Source organism: Syzygium oleosum, unplaced genomic scaffold (genome assembly GCF_021117445.2).
Source record: "Syzygium oleosum isolate NSW1041296 unplaced genomic scaffold, Sole_v2.1 Sole_v2.24, whole genome shotgun sequence".
NCBI classification, from domain to species: Eukaryota; Viridiplantae; Streptophyta; class Magnoliopsida; order Myrtales; family Myrtaceae; genus Syzygium; species Syzygium oleosum.
The window spans coordinates 1,024,961-1,050,871 of NW_026607508.1; the positions used below are offsets into that span (position 1 = coordinate 1,024,961).

General features: G+C 38.8%; 1 protein-coding gene, 1 long non-coding RNA gene and 1 pseudogene across 4 annotated transcripts in view; all 3 read left to right on the forward strand.

Annotated features, from left to right (window-relative positions):
- The first annotated feature begins 1,520 nt into the window (after positions 1-1,520).
- LOC130134811 (toll/interleukin-1 receptor-like protein) lies at positions 1,521-4,064 on the forward strand (annotated as a pseudogene).
- Positions 4,065-4,566: 502 nt separating this feature from the next.
- Positions 4,567-25,911, forward strand: part of LOC115665731 (disease resistance protein Roq1-like) — a 110,227-nt gene continuing 88,882 nt past the window's right edge. For all 3 annotated transcript variants that reach the window (XM_056302581.1, XM_056302580.1, XM_056302579.1), the window contains exon 1: positions 4,567-4,711. In XM_056302581.1, the coding sequence (XP_056158556.1) occupies positions 4,592-4,711 (120 nt within the window). In that variant the 5' untranslated portion in view covers positions 4,567-4,591. The remainder of the gene's footprint in view (positions 4,712-25,911) is intronic.
- LOC115692849 (uncharacterized) lies at positions 8,811-14,625 on the forward strand. The gene is made up of 5 exons (XR_008814341.1): positions 8,811-9,076; positions 10,270-10,338; positions 11,291-11,449; positions 11,538-13,775; positions 14,445-14,625. It is a non-coding gene; the product is annotated as an uncharacterized LOC115692849 (long non-coding RNA).

The following is a 25,911-nucleotide window of genomic DNA, read 5'->3' on the forward strand; positions in this document are numbered from 1 at the left end:
CGTCTCTCACTAACGGGCGGTTGTTTAGGGGTTACGCGTATCGACTTAGGATTACTCAAGTCGTAACGGTCTCGATTTCCAAGAGGACACGGGGATTATCGCTAGTTCCGGGGGTCGCGATCGTTTGGATTAAGTTCGGGATTGTTTGCCACGCGTACTCTCGGTCGTGCGGAATCACTCGAGATCCGATCGTACGTCGTTGGCCAAATCAAATCCGTCACTCTCCTTGGATCGGCCAACATTGGCACAAAATATTCCCTCGTTGTTTCTCGGAATCGGACTCGATTCGCGATCGAGTTCGTAGGTCCACGTACCGTTTTCCTAGTTAGTCATTCCCTATTAGTCAGTATCCCGAGAAAGATCCGTTCCGGGCGAGATTTACTAAAATGAAATGAGAAATAAACATCTATTTCATTTATCACGAAAGTGGGTCGAATTCAGGACGTTACATCCATGATGGCTGGGCTTTTGTTCTCGTGCCCCTAAGGTATGAAAATAATGAAATAGGGCTAGGCCAATTATATACTTAGTTGGATGTATCAGTTATATATCTTATGAGTAGTCATGTGTTTAATTATCATTGATAGTTTGAAGAAAAGAAAGCAAAGAAAAAGGACTACTTGGAGGTTGGGATTGCCATTTCGAGGAAGCCATAATTTTTTTTTTAGTGAGCATACGATAAAAGCTAACATAATGACATGAAATACTACATTTCCAAAAAAAAAAATCAAAGAATAAATAGACAAAAGCCATTCGCTCCAATCTGGTAGATTAATTGAAATTTATTTTGATGACCGGTCAAGTGCATCAACAATTTAACAATAAATTTGATATAAAAACAAAGAAACTTGTGTCAAATAAGATAATCCGAATACTGCTATGGTATTCGATTTCCAGTGAAAATAAGTTGATGGTTGCACACACCTATTAGATATAGTGGTCCACAACTGAAGCGATGTAATATTATTCTTTGCTGATATATTTAATTGTCCATATAATGATATGTCTTTTGAGGGTCATGTGTTTAATTACTATTTAGCAAAGAAGAAACAACTACACGGAGGTCGTGAATGTGATTTCGAGGAAGCCAGCAAAGTTTCTTTGTCAGTTTGTGCAATAATTGAGTCCACTGGGACCGCGGCGATCTATACTATTCTCTACCTTGTCGGCCATTTGGCCTGTTGACCGGTCAAATTTATCGACAATTTACCAATAAATACAATATCAAACAAACAAACAATTGTCAATCAGCCAATCTGAATAACCCGTGATGTGCGTCTTCAGGAAAAAAAGTTCACGTGTTCACACCTATCAGATAGCTTGGTCGATCGATAAGCACTATCATTTTCCAAATTTCTAATATTATTTTTTGTTGACCCTGCCCTAAAAAGGTTATACACCTCTGTCCGCCAGTATAAGAATAGATGAACAAGGAGACTGAATAGCGAACGAACTACCTGAAAGTATCATACCAAATCTGCAGATAATACTCATTATTGATTGTTGAACTCCATCATCTAATGGCTTCTTCACTGAAACCCGAAAGGAAATACCATGTGTTTTTGAGTTTCAGAGGCAAGGACGTCCGGAATAACTTCCTCGGTCATCTCTACAAAGCTCTTGATCAGAAAGGAATCTACACTTATGTTGATAGCGAGGAGCTCAGAAAAGGAGAGCAAATAGAGCCGGTGCTTATGAAGGCGATAGAGGAATCACAGATCACAATAATCGTTTTCTCCAAGGATTATGCTTCCTCATGGTGGTGTTTGGAAGAGTTGGCGAAAACCATTGACCGTAAGAAAGAAAGCGATCTCATGGTCTTTCCCTTGTTTTACAAAGTGGAACCTAGAGAATTGAGAACACCAAGAGGGAGCTACAGAGATGCTATGATTAAGCATGAGTCCAAGTATGGGAAGGATTCAAAGGAAGTGAAGAGATGGGAGAAAGCTCTTTCTGATGCCAGTTACTTGTCCGGATGGCATTTGAAAGATGGGTAAGTAGAGTGGAGTCCATATTTTATTTAAGAAGCTATATTGCAAGAAAGTATAGAGATTGTAAAAAAAAAAATCTACTTACACATGAGTGAAAGTATATATATAGATGGTTCATCTTATCATTCTTGAAAATTCTTAAGTGGCTTAAATTAAAGTTAGGAATTTCATATAAGAGTTAATAAATCTAAGACTTAGTTAAGAAAGAGAAATAAAATTTGGCAAAAGATAAGAAAAGTTGATAATTAAAAGAAAAATAAACTTGGCAAGTAACTCAAATAATAATTGATAACCCTAAATTAATTGGTAACTTAATTGTAGAGATGTTGGCAAGTCACTTTAATTAAGATCGGCAATTTCTAAAATTAGTTAAGTAAATCAAATGAGAATTGATAACTGAATAAAGAAGATGGTAAATTAAAAGAACATACGGCGCACAAGTGAGAGTTGGTAACCCAAAACTAATAGGTAATTATTTAATATAACGAATATTGATGATTCACTCTAAATTTGTACTGGTAATTTCATATAAAAGTTAGTAAGTTTGAGGCCGTAAGTTATGCAAACGAATTTTGGTAAGTTAGTACAAAAAATTAGTTATTTACTAATTATAAAAAAGATTGGTGATTTCATAAAATCGTTGGTAGGTACTAACAAGTTATGGGAAAGGAAAAGTCACTCATCTTTTTTTCACCGACAGCTTGCGATACTTACAAACACTTGTTGAAATTCACCGTCACAAAAAAAAAACTATTTTTGTAACGAAACAATAAAATTCTGCCTTTGGCTTTTGCTAAGCCTTGTTTCATTCGGAGCTCTTTCTTTTGGATCCTTGTTGCCCTCCTCGAAGTATAATAAAAGTTCTAAACGTTTTGTTTGTGGGCTATTTGAGTTTTTCACATTTCATTTTGGTTAATTGAGCTCTACAAATTTTCAATTTTGGTCAACCGAGTCATAAACTCGTTACCGGTGGCATTTTGAGTTTGAAAAATCACATGTAGCAAACCAAAGAATAGACACGAGGCTTTTTCCCGTAAAAAAATTGACAATAGGACTTCATCGCCTGAAAGTTTTACTGACTTATTTGAACAATATAAAATGCTAAAACCTGATCGATCAATGGACAAGATGTTAAGTATGTGTTACTGCACTTGCCTCATTTCTTTGGAAGGAAAGAGAAAGTTTGCAACGCTTTATACAGGATAATTAGTGTGTACAGGCCATGTAAGGCAATGACATCGTGCTTCGGGGTATTTTTATAGTTTTCAAATCAAAATCTTAACCATTGTTCAAAGTCTTGAGTAGCTTTTTTTGATTAAGCGTATAAATAAATCACATATAACAGTTCAACAAGAAAAATAAGTAAATTGTTATGTATAAATCAAAAGAACATGAATCACTTGGATGACTAAAAGTTGAACCCTCAACTTGTTTTGATTGTTGTGGAGCTCTTTTGAGTTCTAATTCAACTTGGTGGGTATCCATTTTGTTTTGGCTGTGGTTATGTGAAAATATGATGCACTGCTTTTGTCATTGTTGGCTAGTAATTGCTTTTTATTTGCTTATTCAAATTGCTAAAACGATGCCACAACTTCTTTTTCCGTTTTTTTTTCAGAGATGAGTCAGAGCTTATACAAAGAATTGTGATGGAAATCTCCATTCACCTAGACCGAACACCTTTGCATGTTGCTAAGCATCCAGTTGGGATAGATTCCCAAGTGGTTAAGTTGAAATCGATGTTAAAGCTTGAGTCCGATGATGATGTTCTCATGGTGGGATTGTGGGGACAAGGAGGCATAGGAAAGACGGCTTTAGCCAAAGCAGTTTATAATGATATTTTCAGACAATTCGAGAATTCATGTTTTTTGGCGAATGTTCGAGAAGTTTCAAAAGATTGCAAGGATTTAGTTACTTTGCAAGAAAAATTACTATTTGAGACATTAGCACTGAAAGAAAGATTAGTAGTGTCCAATGCTGACAGAGGTATTAATCTAATACAAGAAAGACTTTGTCACAAAAAAGTTCTCCTCATCCTTGATGATGTGGATGACTTGTGCCAATTACATGCTTTAATAGGAGAAGGTAATTGGCTTCGTAATCAAAGTAGGATCATGGTTACTACAAGAGACAGCCATTTGCTAACTTATCTCGGGATAGATCAAGATCACGTGTATGAAGTTAGAGAACTGAATGATAGTAATGCTCGTGAGCTGTTTTGTAAGCATGCTTTTCCGATACACCAAAAATTTAAAATCAAGACAGATCTAGTGGATAGTGTTCTAGATCATGCTAAAGGCCTTCCTTTAGCACTTGAGGTGCTAGGTTCCTTTTTACGAGGTAGAAGAGAATATGAATGGGAAAGTGCACTAGATGAGATTTCTACGGCTCCTAAAAAAGGCATCAATGATGTGCTCAAAATAAGTTATGATGGACTAGAGCCAAAAGTGAAAGAGATCTTTCTCCACATTGCTTGCTTCTTTAAGGGGCGGGATAGTGAGTATGTAAAGAAAATTCTCGAAAGTTGTGATTTTAAGGCAGTAATAGGATTACAAATTCTCATTGAGAGGTCCTTGATAAGAATTGAGACCAAAGACATACAAATGCATGACTTGATTCAATTGATGGGTATGGATATTGTGAACCAAGAAAGCAATGATCCCACAAGACGCACTAGACTATGGCTATATGATGACGTTGTCGATGTTCTCTCAAGTGACATGGTAAGGCTTGCAAATACCATCAAAATTCTCTTCCTTATCTTTTTGCCTCTAATTGTTGAACATGCATAACGTAAATAGTCTTGTATATATAGGAAAATTGTGCTGTAAAAGCCATAGTGTTGGAGCCACCTGAGCCGACAGAGATATGTATCGGTCCTGATACTTTTACAAAAATGAGAAGTTTGAGATTGCTCATTTTGCGCAATGTGCATAATTCTTTCCAAGGTTCTGTATGTCTTCCTAATGAGCTAAGATGGTTTCAATGGGCTGGATGTGCTCCTCGGATTCCAGAATTTTCCTCTGGTCGAAAGAAATTAGTGGGACTTGATCTGAGCAATTGCAGTATCACAAAAGTGCCAAATCAATTTAAGGTGAGTATTTACCTACATTAGCCCTTTTGAATTCAATATATGAAATTTGTATTTTCTTCCCAATGTTTTTCCAAGTTGGTTTCGTTGTCTTTGAAAAACTTCAACAAATTTTAAATTTTATTGATTTTCGGAAAATTTCATTGTGATAGAACATATATTCTTGACCTTCATCTATTATATATAGTTAGAGCTAGAATCCGACAATGTGCTCATTCTTATGCACACCACGTGATGCTTTGTTTTGCTTCTATGATTGTCACATGGCCTGACACGTGGTATTGTTTTGTTACGTGGCCCACATTTGCACTAGCCACGTGACACTTTACTATGCTTCTATGATTGTCACATGATATGACACGTGGCATAGTTTTTTACATGGCCACATTTGCATACTCGCTGCATGACCCTTCACTTAGAATATGGGATTGCCACATGCATGACACACGGCTCTATTCTATCCAAAACTAATTTTCATCTGCTAATAGAGAGTAGATTTGGGTGAGGAATACCGGTTTGGGATATTTTATTGGACGAAAATTAGTTTAGGGTAAATGTGTCACAATTGTACCAGTTTAGGATTTTTGTAAGATGAAAATTAATAAGGGGTAAATCTGCATGTCGATTGTGGATTTTTAATGATATTCATTCTAATCTTTTTTAATAATTGTTAACCCAATTTTATTTGTGAACTTTTTTATATTATGCGTCTATATATTATCCAATTATTTCAAATAATATCTAAAATGTCAAATGATAAGAGTTAACTCTGAGTTACTAAAATGTACATATATATATGTGTGTGTACGTATGTATAATTACTGGTAAAGTTTCTAAGTGTTTAGTAATTTCTCAGCGCGATATTTTATTCTCACAAAATCAGTTTATAGTAACTTTGAATGAAAAGTTAATTAATAAGTTAAGAAATTCACTCAGAAACCTGAATAGTGGGTTCCGAGTGTGCCTGATCTACCGAAGCTCCTTGCTTCCTTCCCCATGAAGAGTGTTGTGGCCTAAAGATGTGTAATTAGGACATATTCAGTGTTCACCCGGTCAATATAGATTATATAACAGTGGAGGATATGTAATTGTGACATATCCTTTCCCTTGAGAAACCCAATCTCCCCCATGTCTTGTGTAGGCAATATTATAAAACCATGGACAACATAAATGACATCCGATATTAGATTACCATCATTTCACGAGTTTGACTCCCCTGTCTATGTACAACAGCTTACATAAGCATATTTGTGGACTCCGTAGCAGATCACCTCTACATTAAATAAACAAGTTGCTCAATATTTACGATTGACGACCTAAAATATAGTAATTTCTTGAAAGATAAATAATGGATATGCTTCGGTATCAACCAATTCTCAAACGGGAATCCCCCGATTTTAATGTAAGGAAGCAACATCATCATACAAACACCCCTTTTTGTCCCTTTCAGAATGTTTATCAAACCTGATTTCGCTGTTTTTGCAGGGCTTCCAAACTTTGAAGTACCTTAATGTCAGTGAGTGCGAGTCGTTGGTTCGCATGCCGGACCTCTCGTGTACTCCAAATCTCGAGGAATTGGATCTCCGTAATTGTAAAAACTTGGTCGAAGCCCACAAGTCCATCGCATATCATTGCAAGCTACAGGAGTTAAATTTCCAGGGATGCTCTGAACTTAGTGTTTTTCCAAATGAGCTCAAGTCAAAAAATCTTCGAACTCTCAATCTTAAAGAATGCACAAAGTTTGAAAGGTTCCCTGATATTCCACATAAACTCGAAGCCCTAAAAGAGCTTTATTTGGAAAGAACCGCTATCAAAGGACTTCCTGCATCAATAGAAAATCTTGTCTCTTTGAAGACAATGGATGTAGGTTATTGCAAGAAACTGATGAGTCTTCCATATAGCATTTACAAGTTACAAAACCTTGAAGTCTTGGCTCTTGATTTTTGCACAAATTTAATGGGGTTTCCAAGGTACGAGGATTCAACTGATCCTTGTACGAAGACCAAACTTTCAAATTTACATCAATTAAACCTTTCAGGATGTAATTTGTCCGAAGTAGACTTTCTTGAGAATCTTTCATGTTCTCCATTCTTGACAACATTACAATTGTCGGGGAACAATATTACTAGCCTTCCTACATCCATCAATAAACGTCATCATTTGTCCTATTTGCTAGTTGATAATTGCCATCAATTACAGGAGATTCCCAAGCTTCCACCTTTTATGAAAACTCTTCGGACGGATAATTGCGAATCTCTGCAAAATTGTGGAGATTTAACTTCAATTCATGATTTTGTTCGTAGAGGGTTAACCATGGCTGAAATTTGCTCGCCTTACCAGGTTAGATTCTCTCTCTCACGCACACACATGTACACACACGCACGCATATCGATATGGACTATATGCTGGATCTCGTGCATGGTTGGATATTACAATAGCAGAAAATGCAAGATTTGAGGCTTAAGAAAATCAAACAAATATAAAGTGATTCTGCACGTGTATGCATGTAATGGAGTTGGCTACCGTACTTTTATGGAAATGATTTCTATCACATGAGACTTGTATGTTAATGCAAGCAAGGATCAAGGGATCTCTGCTCTCTAATTCCATGTGGAATTCTTTAGGATTACTTACTAAATTCAAATTGAATTGTTCTATTTGGGTACTAATAACAAAACTTGGGTACTTTCTAATGATCTATCTTTATTTCAGCCTTTTAATTACTCTGCTGTTCTCCCTCGAGGAGAGATGCCGGAGTGGGTTCTCCCTGTTGAAAAGGATTCCATATCTTTCATGGCTTCAAAAGACTTATATGACAAGTTTGTTGGATTTGCTGTATGTGTTTCTCTCGATAAGGATAATTATGAGGAGGAAAGTGAAAACTCATATCGTTTGGTTATCGAGGTTAATGGCCAAATAAGGGAAAGACATGGGTTCCATCTCGAACCGTTGGAGTTGGATCATATACAGCTTCGTTATCTCAGACCACCAAAATTGTGGGGAGTAGCCGATTTTGGTCGAATTGACGGGAGTCATGTACAATTTAGTCTCACAGTTTCTAGTAAACACATGAAAAAGTGGGGATTGCGAATATTTTGCAAACAACTGGAGGACAATTTGAAAGCTGTGCTTCAAGATAATCGATTAATCGATCCAGCTTTACTCTACGAGATTGGTCATGAATCAACATATTCAGGAGTCGAGAGTTTACTTATACACGAAAATGGTTCAATTGAAACAGATGCACAAAAATGCTTGCAAGATTATCAAACGAGAATTGAGAAATATAGTATAATGGTACTAGAGAGAAAGAGAGAGCGTGTCTTTTTTATCGTTTGAAGCAAGTGAATCAAGACTATGTCGACTTCCAATTTGATCAATGGGAGAAGGGAACGGTCGAGAAACTTGCTAAGGAAGCAATTCGTTGGCAAGTGAGCTCGCTGATTTTTTTTCTTCTTCTTCTCGTGTTCTTCTCTCTTTTATCTCTTTTCTTTGTATTTAGATTTTCTCTCTCCCCCGACGCCACTTTCAGCATCACGACTGATCGTCTTCCATCCGACACCACCAGTGAGCTCTAACGAATGGAAGATTGCCACCTGCCGACGTAGGTGACGAGCAAAGGGAGTTGGTCTTCCTGAAACAGAGTCCCGAGCGAATCGACAGCGATGGAGACCGACGAGCGGAGGCGACGGAGAACGGCGAGCGGAGGCGACGGACTACCACCCGACCGAAGCCATGGAAACTGATAAAGCAGCTTGGGGTGAGAGATCCTCTCTTGAGGTTCTGGGCTTCATGTAGATTGCTGTAGATCATATCGATTTTGAATTTGATTCGTACGGTTCTACAATTGCGCGGGAGCTTGAAGAATGTGTCCGTGAATTTGTTAGAGAGACGTTGGATAAGGTGCTTCTTCGTAAGTTTAGTCTGGGGATGCTTGGTGGTGAATTCACTGGCAATCGACATTACGCGCTGCAAAATCAGCAACGATCCCTAGAAGGTATATCTTTTCTTCCTTTCTTTTGATATGTGGCAATTTTTTCAAAGAAGTAGGTGAAGTCTAGGTTCAATGGGAAAAACAAGCAGAGGGAGAGTGAAACAATGGGAAGTAGCTTGTGCATGGTTTGGTTTAGTTCGCTTTTCGGGTGAAAACTGAGCCACTCCGTGTGCTATAGGTTGGGTCTCCCTTACGCGAAACCACGCATTGCAGCGGACAACCAGCCACAGTGGTGTTAAGGGGGGGTTGCTTTTGAGGTGTATGGATATGTAGTATGTACAACTCATACAGATGTGCAGTGGTTGAAAGGTTTTCCAGGACTATTGACTTGCAAAAAACTTCCATTGCTGGGATAGGGCTCTGTCTCTATGTTTTATGCAGCGCTTGAAGAGGCAAAACCATTTAGGAATGAAGAAGATGCAGTGAGATGGCAAGCCACCAAGAAAGGTTGCTGGACAGTCGAGTCCTTTTACCACTTGTTGACTTTGGCATCTACGGAGAATTAAAAAGCAAGTTTACTTGGAGCATGAGTTGTGCGCATGAATAACTGGTTAGGTGGTTATTTTCTTTCTTCCTGTAGACGATGGGTATGAAAAAGAAAAAAATCATAAGAAACACGGAGTTTACATAAGTTATTCAGTAGAATAGAGACAAAAGCACAAATGGCTGATTGTCAATTCTGATTTTTGAGGCCTTCGCAACAGTTTAGTGTTCTCTTTTTATGCTTATGTGCCATAGCGTTTACGGAGGAAATTGACCTAGCAGCTAAAGCTCCTAGAAGCTTCTTGAATGTTTGACTATAACCTAATTAATGAAAGATAAGCTTCTGAGGTACCAATGATAAGACTCACTCGAGTCAGCAACATGTAGTTTCTCAAATTAGTAGCTGTTTGTGCTTTAGTGTTGTTAGAGCCATATAAGTTCGACAGTTAGGTGGGATTGGCATTTGAATTACAGGATGAGAATGTGGTAATAACCATTGCTTGGAATTTGTGACCAGTATATATACAGGACCTGCAAGATCTTGATCACATAACTATGAGACATGCGTTCATTAGATCTGTAGCTATGAGACACTCTGAATATTTCTACTGGTAGCAACTTGATGTTGATTTCCTCTTGAATTGTTTGAATGCATGCACGCATGCATGAAAGAATTTCTAACTCTTTTCCTCATGTTTTCTTCTCCTAACTAGTAACGAGACCTATTTGCTTTTCTTATATAAGGCAAAGCTTGCTTTGGAAAGCCTTGAAGTTGCAGTTGGGTTAGAAACTGATTTTCAGTAACTAGGTGCGTTTCAGATATGTTATCTTATTTTCTAATTAAGATGATTAGTATTTTAGACTAAATTAGTGAATGGTTTTCAATAATATATCTGAACAAATTTGTTAATAGTGGAATTTTGCATGCATAATTAGGCTGTAAAGGGTTTTGTTCACATTATTCTTTCATAAGACATGACTAAGGCCAACAATAGCAATATTCTTGCTCTATTATGCACAATGTGTTGCGTTTTTCATTTACCATTACGCTCTGTTTGGAGCCATATTATGGTCTTTATCTATTTTTTGTGAAGTTCCTAATATTATTTTCTTAGGCTGTATGTTAGCTTGACTTTGGTATTCTTACTTGGTATAAAAAAAGCATTGTGAGCATTGTATTGACTTTTGAGATTTTAAGAACCAACTCTTTGGGCACATTTCTTCGTACAATGGCCACATGTACACAAATAGTTTAAGCCTGATTTCTGGTAGAGATCATCTCCTATCTAATAGTCTATTGCTGCAATTATTTATAGTTTTATGGTGACAATACACTGCTATAAATGATTTTATGGACAGTAATGAATAGTCGATACAAAAAATATATGGCCCTTTTAGTATCTTGTGTAGCATACTGAAAGAATAAAGGCACCTTGCTACCAGGTATATATAAAAATACTGTTATAAAAGGTGGAGGTGGCTAATCCAGTAAGAAGCCTCTTTTTCCACGTGAGATTCTCAGCAACTTCAAGCGAGCAAAAATTGTTGAGTTCATGTAGTATATGCCTTAATCTATCTTATATATTCTCTCAATTAGTTAACTTGAAGGAGAAAACATTCCTCATGAAATGCGTTTCCTAAATTTATGCTAACCTACACTGTGAGAAACTATCTTTCTGACAAAGCTCCTAAATTTGATATGCTTGCTTTGTTTTTCTCCTTGCTCTTTCATAGGCAACAAGACATGCAAAGATGGAAGCTCTTGATGTCCTTCAGGAACAGTGGCAGATGACTGGATTTTCAGCTACAGAAGTTGCAGAGAAATTTTCAGCATACTCCCTTTATGTGACATGTGAACCATGCATATATGTGCAGTAGCATTATCGATCATTGGTACATCTATTGGTCATACTGAAATAAAACTAAACTTTCCTGAATTGGTTTATTCATAAATAATAAGATTTCTCTTACCCCTTTTTAGGTATAAAGGAAGTATATTATGGCTGTACAAATGATAAATTTGGAGGCTGTGGCTCAATACTGGTGTTGCATTCAGTAGCTCCAAGGCATGCATTTCTGAACTTGCTTTTGTTGCTAATTTCGTAGCTACTTAGCTCCACTTTGTTATTGTGACATATGATGATTGACAACTAAAGCTGACTGGAGGTCTTCCTTATGTTGATTACTGATGGATGTGATTTCGTAGTGGTTCTGTTTGTTGTCATTATTTAAATATTGCAACACATAACCATGAAAATAAATGGAGGTTTATGGAGCTAATTTTCCATCTTTTCTGTCCTTAAGTGGAGTTTCTGGAAGCGTCCAGAATTCAAGTATATATTAATTCTAAATTTCTCCGCTTTGTTTCCTTTTCCTTGAATTCTTTGTGATTTGTTAGACATTTCTGTATTCTTTTCATATGCCCAAGAAGATGTACAGTTCTGGGAAGTGCTACAAGTTAAGCTAACATTAGTTTCTTCTTTCCTGTTCCCTTTCCCCTTTGTTTCTCACGTTTTCTCACTGCAGTCAGATTTTTGATGTCTTTAGTGTTGTCATGGTTAAATCTGGAAATCTGCAAAGAAATGTGATAATTTAATCATGAGTAAATTATGCTTTCTGATATGCCATGGGCAATGTACTTGACAAAGAAACCTCTTTTTGTGTTTATTAGTTGTAATTATCTCTTCTTGCATACGTGAGAGCAGGTGCCTACTAAGTTGCGGTGTATGACTTGTGTTTCCAGAATGATATTTCATCTGTCTGACGCTACTATGATCTAACTTTTGATGTTTTCTAAGCTTGTTTAAAACTCATCAAGGTTTTACTCAAACTTTGTTGACACAAAAGTTAAAACGTTGAAACGGGATTTGTTTCGTTGTGATTTTCGCAGTTCATGAAGTAGCTAATCTAGATTACGGACATTGTTTTTCTATTCAAGTATTTTTTAAAGAACAACAGCTCAAGTACAGGGAGAAGAAGCAAGAGATGTACTAAGGATGCATCTTAACAAAAAATTTAGAGAAAAGGAAATAAACCATGAAAACTCTAGACTTCTAGAGATTGAAGTTTATAGTTATGCTGCTCTTAATAATCTGACTACGAGTCAAAAGTAGTGTGGGAAACATGAACTAGCTCATTGCCTCTCTAAATACGACATCAAGCAAGAGGACTCATCTTGCGGATAAAGGACTGCCTTGCTCAATTTCCTCCTTCTGGAGCTCAAAAACTAGTCCCAATTATTGCATAGTTTCATGATAGAATATGAGACTGTTGTCATAATGGTGAGCATGGTTCCTATCCAACGTTCGGAAGACATAGCTGATTGAAACCCATCCTGGCCAGTACTAGTATACAAATCATCCACAAATCTTCTCTCAATGAGATCCTGGTACCAAAATTTCTCTGAAGAGAAGTTGCCCATCTGAATTAAAAGCTTCTAAGTATCACCCTGTTTACAGCATGTTAGTTGTTCTCCATGGACATTGGGTTTTACGTAGAAGAGAAAATATAGAATGGCCCAAAGGCATTGTTAAAGTAAAAAATTTTAAGCCATCCATGGACATTGGGTTTTACGTAGAAGAGAAAATATAGAATGGCCCAAAGGCATTGTTAAAGTAAAAAATTTTAAGCCATAGTTACCCAAAACACAAAACACACATCTTTTTTAGATTTGATCCAAGAATTTGCCAAGGTCAATGCCGCTAATAGAGCTTAGGTACTGTCAATTGAATCAAATGGTACACTTTAGAGATAATTTGCTTGCATGAAAACCTATTTCCTAGAGTACAGACATTTCTTAAAATTGATAATCTGAGGACCGAAATGTAAACTTTTTAAACAAAACATATTCTCCTATCGGAAAACTTGTTTTTGCTTAGATAGTACCTTCTTTTGCAAAGTGCTTTGTCAATTAGTCTGCTAAATTATGTCTGCCGTGATATTTGGACACGTTTTGCAATTGGAATCTATTCTGGGTTTCGAGCAGATGAACTAGGTAAAAATGCAGATTCATCGGGACCATTTGTTGGTTTCCACAGAAATTTCATCTGTGTTCCCCTTTCAAGTGTCTGCCTGATTGATGAATGTTTCCAACTTTTTTCTTGTTTCTCTTGCAGTAATGGAAATTCTAGATCAAAGGATTTCAAATGTTGTGGATGGATAATGGCATCAGAAGCGGTTTCTCATCTGTGAGAATTTTAAGAACAAGGAAACTATAATGGTGGCTACACTTTACCAGACAGACACTCTTGAGTGGAGCGGTTGTCAACCATGTAATGGTTGCTATGAATAGGTGTAGAATATGCCCAGTAAAGAAAAGTTAAAGAGTTTTAGATGGCCAGTCATTTTTTTGTTTTGGCCAATTTTCAGATGCCCTGTTTATCAAATATAGCTTTCCTCTAGACTGGGTATTCTTAGCCAGATTGCCATTTGAGAAATGGGACGGAAGGAAAAAAGAGGAAGTGCAGTATCTTAATAATTGATAATCCGTTGGTTAGACTCGTTGAGAGAAATATCTTCTTCCTTGATCCCTATCGTGAATTACTGAACATATATGGTTCTTGGTCGAGCAATTCTCCAATTTGAGCTCTTTAGTTGCAAATATTTGAAGAGACTGATTAGACCAGAACCTTTTCGTGCTTCTGAGATCATTATAAAACTTTGGAAACTCATTACATACAGAAAAGATGGCGTTGATTAATTTGTCTACGCAATGATAAAATGAATTTGGTTTTCTTCTCTGTTCTATAGAACCCTGTAACAAGAATATCATTCTTGTTGGCCATTTTTTCCCTCCTTTTCCATTCTTTTGCTGTTTACGATAGTGTGGAATCTATTTTTTGTTTTGAGTATTATAGATATATGCTGAATGCTAATATTTTGATTTCAGCTCCAAAGCCTCCCAGGCCACGGGTTACTGAGGCTTCTCATTTGATCTATGTGCATTGATTCCTCCCGTTGAATCTTCTCGTTCCTCTGCACAACTAGGTAAGACCTTTGAACGTATGATTCCTTGCTTTTATGAACGTCATGTACATCATGTGTAGTTTTATGATGGACCTTTGCTGTGTAATGAATGATTATCAGTTACTTGTGCATATAAAAAGCTGGCGGCATTGTGTGACCTTTCTAAATTATAGCCTGTTAACCATGATTATCATGTGTGATCCCTAATTATGATAAAAAGTGGTAAATAATTTGCATGTGATTCACATGGGTTTCCTAGCAAAGAATGCATTGACTGGATTTAAACTTCCAGATTGCACCAATTATGTCCTAGATACTTAAATTTATAATATTTGTAGAGCTAGTTAACGTCGTGATCATCGTTGACTTTTCCTAGCATATAATTGTGGAAAAATCTCAATGATTTGATTGGTCGCGTGGTGGCGCCAAAAGTACATAAAAATCTCAATGTTTTGCTCCGTGAAGAGGGATTTGGCGGCCAGAGGACTCCTCAAGCTCAATCGTCGACGCCGCCCTCTCTTTAAACAAGAGCTTACCTGAACAGTGGGTACCGCCGGCCAGAGGACTCCTCAAGCTCAATACCGACTGCTGGTGGACGGAGGGAGCAACGGAAGTTTTGATAGCTGGAATTGTTCGGGATTCATGCGGTATGTTGGTGGCTGGCTTTGCGAAAGGCGTGCAAGCTCCCTCGGTTCTGTTTGCAGAAGCCCTAGCAGTGAATGAGTCGATTCTCTACTTGTGCTCTGTAGTATCCACCGACTGCTTGTCACTAGTGGAGCTTACCACGGGTAATGTTGAAAGCCCTTGAGCCATGCAAGAAATCATTGAGGAATGCCGGTTTCTGCTGGCCCACTTGGTTATGGTGAAGGTTGCTCATTGTCCCTACGAGGTTAATCAAGTTGCTGATTGGATTGTTAAGACCGCAGGAACAAGACTGTCCCTTCGAATTGGTCTTCTTTACCCCAATAACCCCTTTGGAATATTTTGTGTTCAGAAACCAACTTGTCTAGCTCTGGTAGAGTTTGATTCATGAATGAATAAATGAATGAAAGTGCTTTTTCTGACCCAAAAAAAAAGAAAAAAAGAAGGCAATTGGCAACTGTTTCTTCCCTAAGTGTGCTTTCAGTATTGTTCAATCCTACACGTGAGACCTTTTTTCGTTCGATTATGAAATGTCGAAATTTTAGTGCTTTCTAGCTAGTACTGATCATAACCCAATCTATTAAAAAACATTTGAAAATACCAAAGCATTTGACTGAAAGATCTATAGTCTAACACGAGCAGGAAGATGGTAATTTTGGACCTCAATGTGTTCGAATTTTGTATAAATGCGGGCTAATATTAATTGTATAATTTTTTGGTCCGTGAAAAATACTCTGTTATAGTACTTATAAAATATATAAGAATGTTATATTGCCCAATTATGGTAATGTGAACATATTATATAGGGCTTAGCATATTTTGGTTACAGAAATAATGTGGTTGGCCGATTAGTGAAGATTAGTATTTTAACAGTGACCTGTAATGGAGGAGTCTATTAAAATATGCTACATAAATAGGTTATGGTCTCCATTCCCCTAATAATTTCGTACACCTGCATTTTATCCATCAAGACCATCTAAGGTAGGAGAAAGAGACGAAAGCCTAGTCCTGATTTGTCTGGATTTATCCATAGTGCTCGATTCAAAGACGATAATTAGCTAACCAGGTACCTGTTTTTTATTCAAGGCCAGGTATTGTAAATTCTATAAGTGAGTTTTTGATCATTGCATTTCTTACATGTGGTATAAGAGCTGCTATATATGGGTTCAGAATTCATTTAATGCGTAATCTCTATGTAATTACATGTATAGTCATATTTCAGGGGTTTTTATGGGTGAGTTCGGGAATTCAATTCTTTTGGTATCAATATGGGATTTTAAATACCGGTTCTATGGTAAATCTTCTTGGAAAATTTCGTGTTATAACTCGGCCTATGCCGTGTGAATTTCAAATATTGAAGGGCATGTGAACCGAAAATGACATTTTGCAATTTGACCTTTTTGGTTGTTAGTTTGGACGATTAATTTGTGGCTTTTGTTACTCATGCAACAATTCTCATACTCCATAAATTTCGTGCCCTAATATCATCTGCGCATCAAGAATTTCCAACTTAGAAGATTTCAGCATGAATAAGAGAACCGAAAATCATGTGGTGCAATTTCGACAATTTTACTTGTTGATGCTCAAAAACTGTTAGAGAGTTCTCTTCTACGTTGAATATCATATTCTGTGAATTTCTTATGACCGGAGTAAACAAGCTTCAAATTGGATGTCGATTTCTTATTACATGTCCAAACCGGCTTCATTATTGTGCTACCCACAAACAGTTTTGGTCATTTTGCAGCTTTAATTTCGAATGAAATCAATTCAGGGCACCTGAATCGAGTTTTGGGTGTTTCGGATTTCTAGGGTTAGATGACACCGAGTGTCAATGGTACAAATTACTTATAATTGGACCATCATTAGGCTATTAGATGCATGAGTAAGCTTCGTTTATTCGTCTATCTCTCGGTAAATCCTAGACTTTATTTCGAATTGAAGCATTCAATCAGGATTTTAGGTTTTTAACGTATAATAAAATCGAGATAGAGCTTCAGTTATGCTAAAAGGGTCGAATTTGCTACGTTCTAACGCCGGATCTAGAACGAATCAAGACCGGGTCGCGACCCGGTCAAGCTACCTTGCCAGAGGTTGAAGATGACTAATTGTACGCGTATGCAAGGCAAACCCCATGCGCAGAAGACGCACGTCTAGGCACGTGACAAGTCTTTTGGGCTCCATTTTTAGTGCGGTCTTTTGCGTTGTGCTCCATGTGCCAATGTCCTTTTTTTTAATTGGCATATTTATGGTAGATTTTATCTTAGAAAAATTGAGATAAATTGAATACTCATAATTTTTTATAAGTTAGGTGCTGCAAAATTACTTTGATATGAGAAATTACATACATATTCTCTTTGAAATATTGTGTTTTTTGAATGTACAAGTTTGAAACAAAGTCTCTAAACAAATATGTGGGGATAAGAAGTTATATAATGCACCATTAGTGATTGGTTACCAAAGTCACTTACTCGTGGGGACACACGAAAAATTTTCTCATGTTATTTGAGCATTCGTGTTTGGAGATGTCACGTGATTCAATATGTGATTGAGCACCAGAGTGCTTCACATATTGAGAACGGTGGAATTACTCATGTAACTATTGATTATTTTTAACATCCCGACTTCAAGAATACTTGCACATTTTGATATGGGTGTTTGACCATCAAAGTGGTTCACTCATTGTGACTTGTGGAGCACTCACAGGTCGTAATCTTCATGTGATGTTTATTATCTTATGATATACGATCACATCCTAGAGACCATTATTGTATTCTATACATCAAGGATTTGAGGCAGTGTAGTAAGACACACCAGTCTAGGAGGCTTGTTTGCCCATAGGAGATAAGCTTTCTTAGATTGATATTGTCTCATAATTAGCTTCACTGAGAGGCTCTAATTGACGAGTTATTTACTTTGTCGTAATGGGGAGTCTATTATGATCACAAGGATAGTCACTCGGATGAAATATCGATTCTTATCAATCACGCACACTTGGATTGTTGGATTTCTTTGTGGGATAAGATGTGCCATTTTGATTGGCAATAGAGAGAATTTCTAGTTGTATATTGCATTCTCCACCTATAGGCGAGTTTGTTAAAAAAAAAAAGCATCAAAACTCTCAAAGTTTTGTTCGATTGTCTCCTTTGAAATGCTAGATTGAAATACGAAGGTCTTGGCTAGTTTTGATTATATGAGATGGAAGCTTATAAAAGAAATTCCTTGTTAAACTTGCGGCATCTGTATGGCCTTACATATATGGGAGCTCGTAATATGGAGTATTTTACGACATCTTGTTACTAAGGGAATCAACTTAGTGATACATATATAATATCTCCTTTGGGAGATGCTTAGTTCTTGTAAGGCATGAATTCATTTTATGATATGTGCATGTACTTGAGGCACATATTAAGGTTGATTGACATTTGATCAAACTCAACATTATTGCAATTTTACAAGAGTTATACTCTTATATCCAAAGTTTATACGATATTCTTTTATTATCAGATCGAAAGAAATTGAGTCCAATGCTACCGATCTTTGATGTCAAAATTTGATAATAATATTGTGATTTTTGTGTTCCATTCCAAAGCTGAATGCCTTTATGGATCTTTGGAACTTCCACCGTAATTGTGATTTCAGTTCGTTCCTGCTTTGCCCTCGCTTTTTTCCGAGTTGCATTGCCGTTGATTGTGCTGTGGAGGAGGAATCGAGTTTGCGAGGAAGGTGTTCGATGAAATGACGAAGCTCGACTCTGTTTCAAGGAGCACCTGTTCACAATAGAAATAATCCACGACTCGGCGGTGGCGACCTCAAGCTTTGGATTGGTGGTCAAGCGAAAGCAAGTCTCTCGAAGATTGAAGTCCAGAGAAGCTCGCTGAATGTGCTCGACAACGCCATGATCCTGTCCGTGGACTCTCTCTCCCTCTCTCTTTCTCTACATTCCTCGTCATCGTTACGAGCGCTTCTTTGCTTCCGCCTACCATTAACGTCTCCATTGTTGCTCTGTTTCAAAGGCCTGCGATGTCTTGCCCAGGGATATTCAGGCGCACTAGTTGTCGAGCATCACCGGTGCTGCTCGGTTCCCATGAATTCAAGCTCCAGCATGGTTCTCATTCTCGGTCATGATGACACATGCTTGAAGCCCATGGAGCAAGAAATCTTTGGTCAATTCATGAAGCTGAGTTGTCATGTCATTCGAACCCATTGAATCAGGAACTCTCTAGAGCGTCGAAGTCCACAAAAGCAGGTCCCAAAGCCGGCACTCTGGAATAGGCAGTTAAAGCGTTGAAAACGGAAACAAATTGATGAGAATGCCAAAAAAAATTTAGTTATAGGATGGAGAGTGATTTGGAGGAAAAAATCAGATCTTATTCAGCAAAGATTGTGATGTCAAGAAGTGCTGAGGGACAAAGTGGCCAAATTTGAAGCGGGTTTGTATTCCATGCTCTCTGACGCTCTTCCATTTTATGTTATAGAATTAGTTGAAGTTGGAATAATATGAAGAGTTCAAGATTTCTTTGAAACCTCTTTTCAATGGGGTGAACACCGACTTGAATGCTATCGTGGTGGATTGATGAATATCCACGATGAATGAAGATGAGATGGAAGGGGACGATGTTCTCGCAATCAAACGGCGAACTGTTTGATTGATTTCTCTAGTTAATTCAAGAAATAATGTTTTTCATGAATCGTATGGGGGAGGTGTTGAGGTCCGCAAGGATTGATTTCTCTAGTTAATTCTAGTTAATTCGAGAAACTGCAGATCCACTGGTGTCAAGGGGGAGGTGTTGAGGTACTTGAATGATAGCGTGAAGTGATGAGTGATGCTAGAAATTGTTATGAAAATGAAGTTGGAGCAATTGAAGGCTAGCTTGAAGTGAGGGGCAATGTGTTGCTATGCATTTTTAGGATTTTCTTTTAATAGATTATAGCATACATTGTCAGTAGGAAAAAAGGATTTACATAATTGACTTTATACTTACGCCATTAATTTAAAAAAGAGAGTATTATTCACCTAACATCAATTATGGATTGGTTGATTAGGTAAAATTTCCTATAAATTAAGTATAATATATTTTTCCTATTTTTTTAATCTATTGTCGTTTCTCTTTGTGATAATTAAGATTCAAGATGATTTGAATTTATACGATGGCTAGAAGGGGGAGAGACTGGTGATTGTAGAGGACTTGTGACGAGTTCATACGTTATCTTTTTAACAGAAGAGGATAAGTGTTGTGCACGAGAAGAGGTGGCAAAATGGATTAGTGAACCTATTTTTCCACTCATATTTATTAGAAGTGAGCGTATTACGGGCCACCCCAATTTTATAATTGGATTGAAAAGGGTTTTAAAATACAAAGTCCAACTATAAGTGGGTCTAAATGAATTTACCTCATACCCATAAATTAACTCATTTTAATTGGGTTGCGTACGGCTTTTTAGCAATTGGGACATGTACATTTCAGCCCATGTGTATGGTTGAGAGAGTCTATTGATAAACACGGACCGGTTGAGGTAAGCTTGTTTGGATTCGCTTATAAGCAAGATGTAATTTCTTATCTTTTCAAATTTGAAAACAAAAAGAATATCCTTAGTTTGTGAAATATTACAACCAAAAATGATGTATATATTTATATGTCGATATTGTTTCCGTGAGTCGTAATATTGAATAAAAAGCAAAAAGTAATTAAAAATTGTATTGCTTATGAAAGATCTCAAACTAATGACACCCAAACCCTCCTTTCCAACTGGTTGGCCCTCTTCAATCATCTGATGCCTTTTCACTTTTAGTTTTATCTTTTCAAATTTACTTACACATAACTTCACATCCACCGTTTCCTTTTTACTTTTAACTGTTCTGATTATTTTATTGAGACCATTTTACTTAATTTGGTTTTTCTTAGTAATCAATTCAATCTTAAATTTTTTAATTTGGCCACTTTAGTCCTAAATCTTTTGATGATTTGCCATCACTATCGTGGCGGTCTAGTTAGTGCTGGCCATCCTCCTTGGCACGGTCAGTGCTGACATGGACGATTTTTGCAATTTTTTAAAAATTTTCAAATTTTTTCCTTTTCTTTTCTTTCCTTTTTCTTTTTTTTTTTGGGATTTTTACAATATTTTTGTGTTTTTTGCTATATTTTCTAACATATTTTAATTACGCTAATTTACTTTTTAAATTCGATATGAAATTTTTATCCAAGTAAACTTATAAGTGAAGATTTTAAAGTGGATTAAATGGGTGGTATGGGTTTTCATAGGTTGGATGAGATATAAATATATTTTAGTAATATAAGTTTGGTCGAGTATGAGTTACTAAATTTGAATTAATGGGTCAAAAAGGGTTAAATGAGTCAATTTGGTTTGAATCATCTTCGACCCGACACAAACCCAACACAACCCACTATTTGATGGCCCTACGCATGAGCAATACCAATTATCAGGGACTGGTTATAAAGGAACTTGTCCTTTCACACGCGATTCTTTAGTTGTGACATTCTGAAATTCGGCCCATTTTCGATATTTATGAAATGATTATATCATCGATGCACTTTAGTTAAATCTCACTCGGAATTGATCATTCTTGATAAGACTAACCATTAGGAATGACTAGCTAGGAATTAAGTACGTGGACCTAAGGACTTGTCCGTGGATCGACACTTCGACCATAAGGATTGACGAGGAGATATTTTGGGCCATTATATACTGATCCAAGGATGGTTATGGAACGATTCGCAAATGTTGTATAATTGGATCGTGGGTGAATCTGCTTGACCATTGTACCAGTTTCGAACTATCCTAAACTTAATCCGAACGATCGTGTCAATTGGAACTAGTGATTGACCCTCGCAATTACATGACAATTAAGGTCGTCATGGCTCAAGCAAACTTATATGTAGCCCAATATCGAATCGGCCACGAGTCGATACGCGTAATTCCTAAAAGCCGCCATTTAGTTTGAGATACACTAAAGTTGCATTTAATCAAATTTGACCATTACTTGGAATCCGGACTTGGGAATCGAAATTCTCGAAAGCCATGACTAATTCATTGGACGACGTCACATTTGGCATGACCAACATTAGGGCCACTCGGATTTGTCGGAAAAGTGAAATTTGGATTGGGTGTGAAAAATGACCACTTTGCTCTTAGGATTATTTGAGTTCATTTGAAAAGTGGAAGGGCATTTTGGTTAAGTTGTTGCCCCCATGCTAGCCGAAAATATTGGACCATAATGCCCCTCTCTCCTCTTGCTCATTTCCTCTTTTGCCCCTAGGAGTTAGTGGAGTTGACCAATCTTGACCATTGGATTTGGATGATGAGATGGGAAGTTTAATCTTAGCCCTTGGATTTGTGAGTGGAGAGGGTGATGGGGTTTGTTAGTGAGGTTAGTAAATTTCAGATTATGTCTCTCTCTCTCTCTCTCTCCCTCATCCTCTCTTGCTCACTCTCTCTCCTCCCTTGTCCCCCTCCATTTCGACTAAGCTTCACTTACTCCTCCGCTGGTCGCCGGTCCTACTGCTCACACCACCACCTCTTCATTCTCTCTCTTTCCTCACCATTTTCGAAACCAACCAGCCACCACTGAAGCCAACACCACCCCTCACCATGACCACCAGCTTGTGCTCGCCTTAGCTGTGGACCGCCATGACCGGAGCTGCCGCCGTCCTTCCCGTCCAACCGCTAGAATAGCAGCTGCTGGACTTGATTTTACTGGGTTGATCTTGCTGGTTTTAAGCTTAGGCTCATAGTAAGTACTTCCTAAGCCTTGATTAGGATAATGGGTTATCAATGGCATGTTTAGGGGTTGATTTGGGGTGGATTAGAGTTGGTTTGTTGGCTGGTTATGCTTGATTGATGATTTGTGGTTGCCGAGATGTTTCTCGGAATTGATTCCTGAGGTACCCTGTGGTTTTGTTATTTTTGTGGAGATTAATGTGGACCGAATTTGAGGAAGTTTTCTTCATAAAAGTTGACCCTAACATCTTGAATTATGTCGTATATTAAATCTGGAATTTTTGGAGGTCTTTTTGGGGTATTCGAAAGTCCATTTTGGGACCATCACAGCTCTGCCAGGTTTACTGTTCACCCGACCGGCGTGTCTCTATGAATTTTTATAAAATTTTCCAGACCTCTTTTCAACAAATTTCCTTCATGAAAGTTGTCAAGGACATTTTTTTTTCTATGACATATAAAAATTTCAATATTTTTCAAGGAGATTTGGGTACTGATTGAAAGGGATTTCTAAGGCCAAACTATCTGCCCTGGTGGACAAATTTTCATTCTGACTTTGGGTGACGAAAAGAGCTATTCATAGTTGGAATTGGATTTTGTGTCCCTCATGAAAAATGTTCATCGAGATGTTTCCAATGACATATCCAAAATTCAGAATTTTTGGAGTTGAATTACTATTTATTTCGAAAGGGTTTCGGTTACTGCGCAATTGCCAAATTTTAGCCCAATTCTGTGCAAAATTGGTTTCTCTCTCTCGGGAGCTTTTCGATGTTGTTGTTACAGGTGAGGGCGTGGCTGGTTGTGAGTTGAACATGAATTGTGTGGCAATTGGCTAATTGAAAGATGAGAAATTGATTTTAGTGAGTGAATGCCCATATGATCATATAATACCCTGAGGCGTGTTATGCGGGGTTAAGATGAGAATTGGTTGAGTGACTGAATGCTTATATGCTCACATAATACCCTGAGGCATTTCACGCAGTGTTGTAACTCTTCTTGATGCGTTTTATGTCACGCCCCGCACCCTACGAGCGCGCGATCATCCCGCGATGGTCGATCATTGAACGCGACGTCCCAGGACGCGTCGCCGACCCAATCCAAACATCAGAGATTAGGCATGCGCGGAAGCAAATAGAAACAACCCGGACAATTAATAATGACAAGGGGTAACAATAGCACAAAACAATAACTGTAATTCCTACACTTGGCAAATACATACAATGCTCATCAAAAGGGACAATGGTTCGCGAACTTAACTCCTCTACAAAAGGGGAAACTCAAAATACGGGACACTCGACCCGTCCTCGATCTCCGAGACACCCTTGCAGCGTCTCCCATCACTTACGGTCGCGGATCTGAAATGGTTATATAATAACCGTGAGAACGAATCTCAATAAGCAACCCCCTATACCCCACGTAGGCCAATGCGTACCCAGACAAGTTGTACATGCAATCTACCCCATAACATATAAAATAAAATCGCATCCTTATACTTACCTCACCATCGAACCCATGTAAACTCTGCACGTTAGTCAAATCGCGACAAGACAATAATACTAACTCTGTAACATATCACGATCAATCAAACGCCAACCACACTGGCACTCAATCAATCCCACCAATTCAATCACACATTCAATTAGCCAGTCCACTCAGTTCAATCAATTCAATCACACACAACTCGCATGCGTGGTCGAACAACTTTCCACGACCTCCCGGGTCCTTTCACACCTTTGCCGCGCCCACTGCGCCTCGGAGCCCAATCTCACGGCCCGCGCCCGCTGCGCCTCGGGCTCGGCCCTCGAGATCAAGCCGGGCTCGGTCCCGCGTAACCACGCCTCAGGACATTTTTCCCCTTCCATTGACCCGCGTAACCTACGCCTCAGGTCTGGTCATGCCTTTCTCGCCACACCCGCGTAACCTACGCCTCAGGTTGGCAGCCCTCCGATCAATCCGGGCTTTTCTCATGCACATGCACCACAACACAATTCGCAATTCTCACAAATCGTACCAATCAAACTCAAGGCATGCTCACCACAATATTCCATCACTCCGACCTTCAAGTCGGTCACATTCAGCTATCAACTCCACTCACAAACGCCACGATAGGCCAATCATTGACCCACCAACAATAGCCACAATTATGCACTTACAATCATCTCAATTCCAAATTACAAGCTCACGATTCCGACATTCAAGTCAACACATTCAATTGATTCCAATTCACCCACAAGCGCCCCGACAATTCAGTCATGCTATTTACCTCAGTCAATCACTAAATTAACCACACGATTACCGCCACAATAATTCACAAATTAAGCACAATCAGTCTAATTAGCCCACGCCTAATTAAATTCCTAAGCCGGTACTAAATTTCACCCTAAACAAGTCTAAAAATACCCAAGGTACTAGGTAGGGTTTAGGAAGTCACTTACTTGGTTTTGGCCCGGAGAAAATCGGCTCGGGCCTAAAATGGCCCGAGTGAACAGTGTCTCACTCGGCGCGGGCACGGGTCAATAGGCGCGGTGGCCGGCCAACGCGGGCACAATGGCCGGACGGCGCTCTTGCGCGCGGGCGCGGTGGCCGAAGCGGCATGCCCGGCGCACGGCAAGCCGAACGGGCGAGTGCACGGGCCTGAACGGGCAAGGCGCCGGGCCACGGCCGGCGACGCGCCCGGGTCGGACGAGCGACGCGCACTGGTCGGACGGGCACGGCGCCCGGGCAAGCTCGGCCACGGCCCGGGCGGGCCGGGCCGGCCCGAGCTGCTTGGCCACGGCTGGGCTCGGGCTAGCCGGGGCCGGCCGGGCTAGCTGGTCGGGGCGGCGACGGCGCGGCGGCGACGGCGGCGCGGTGGTAGCGAGCGGCGACGACGAGCTGCAGGGAGGGTGGAGGTCGGCCGGGGGTGGAGGCGAGAGGGAGAGAGAGAAGAAGGCTGGGCCGAGGGGGGTGGCGGACCGGTGGCGACGCGGCGGCACAGGCCTGCGGCGACGGCGGCGGGCAAATGCGGCAGCGAC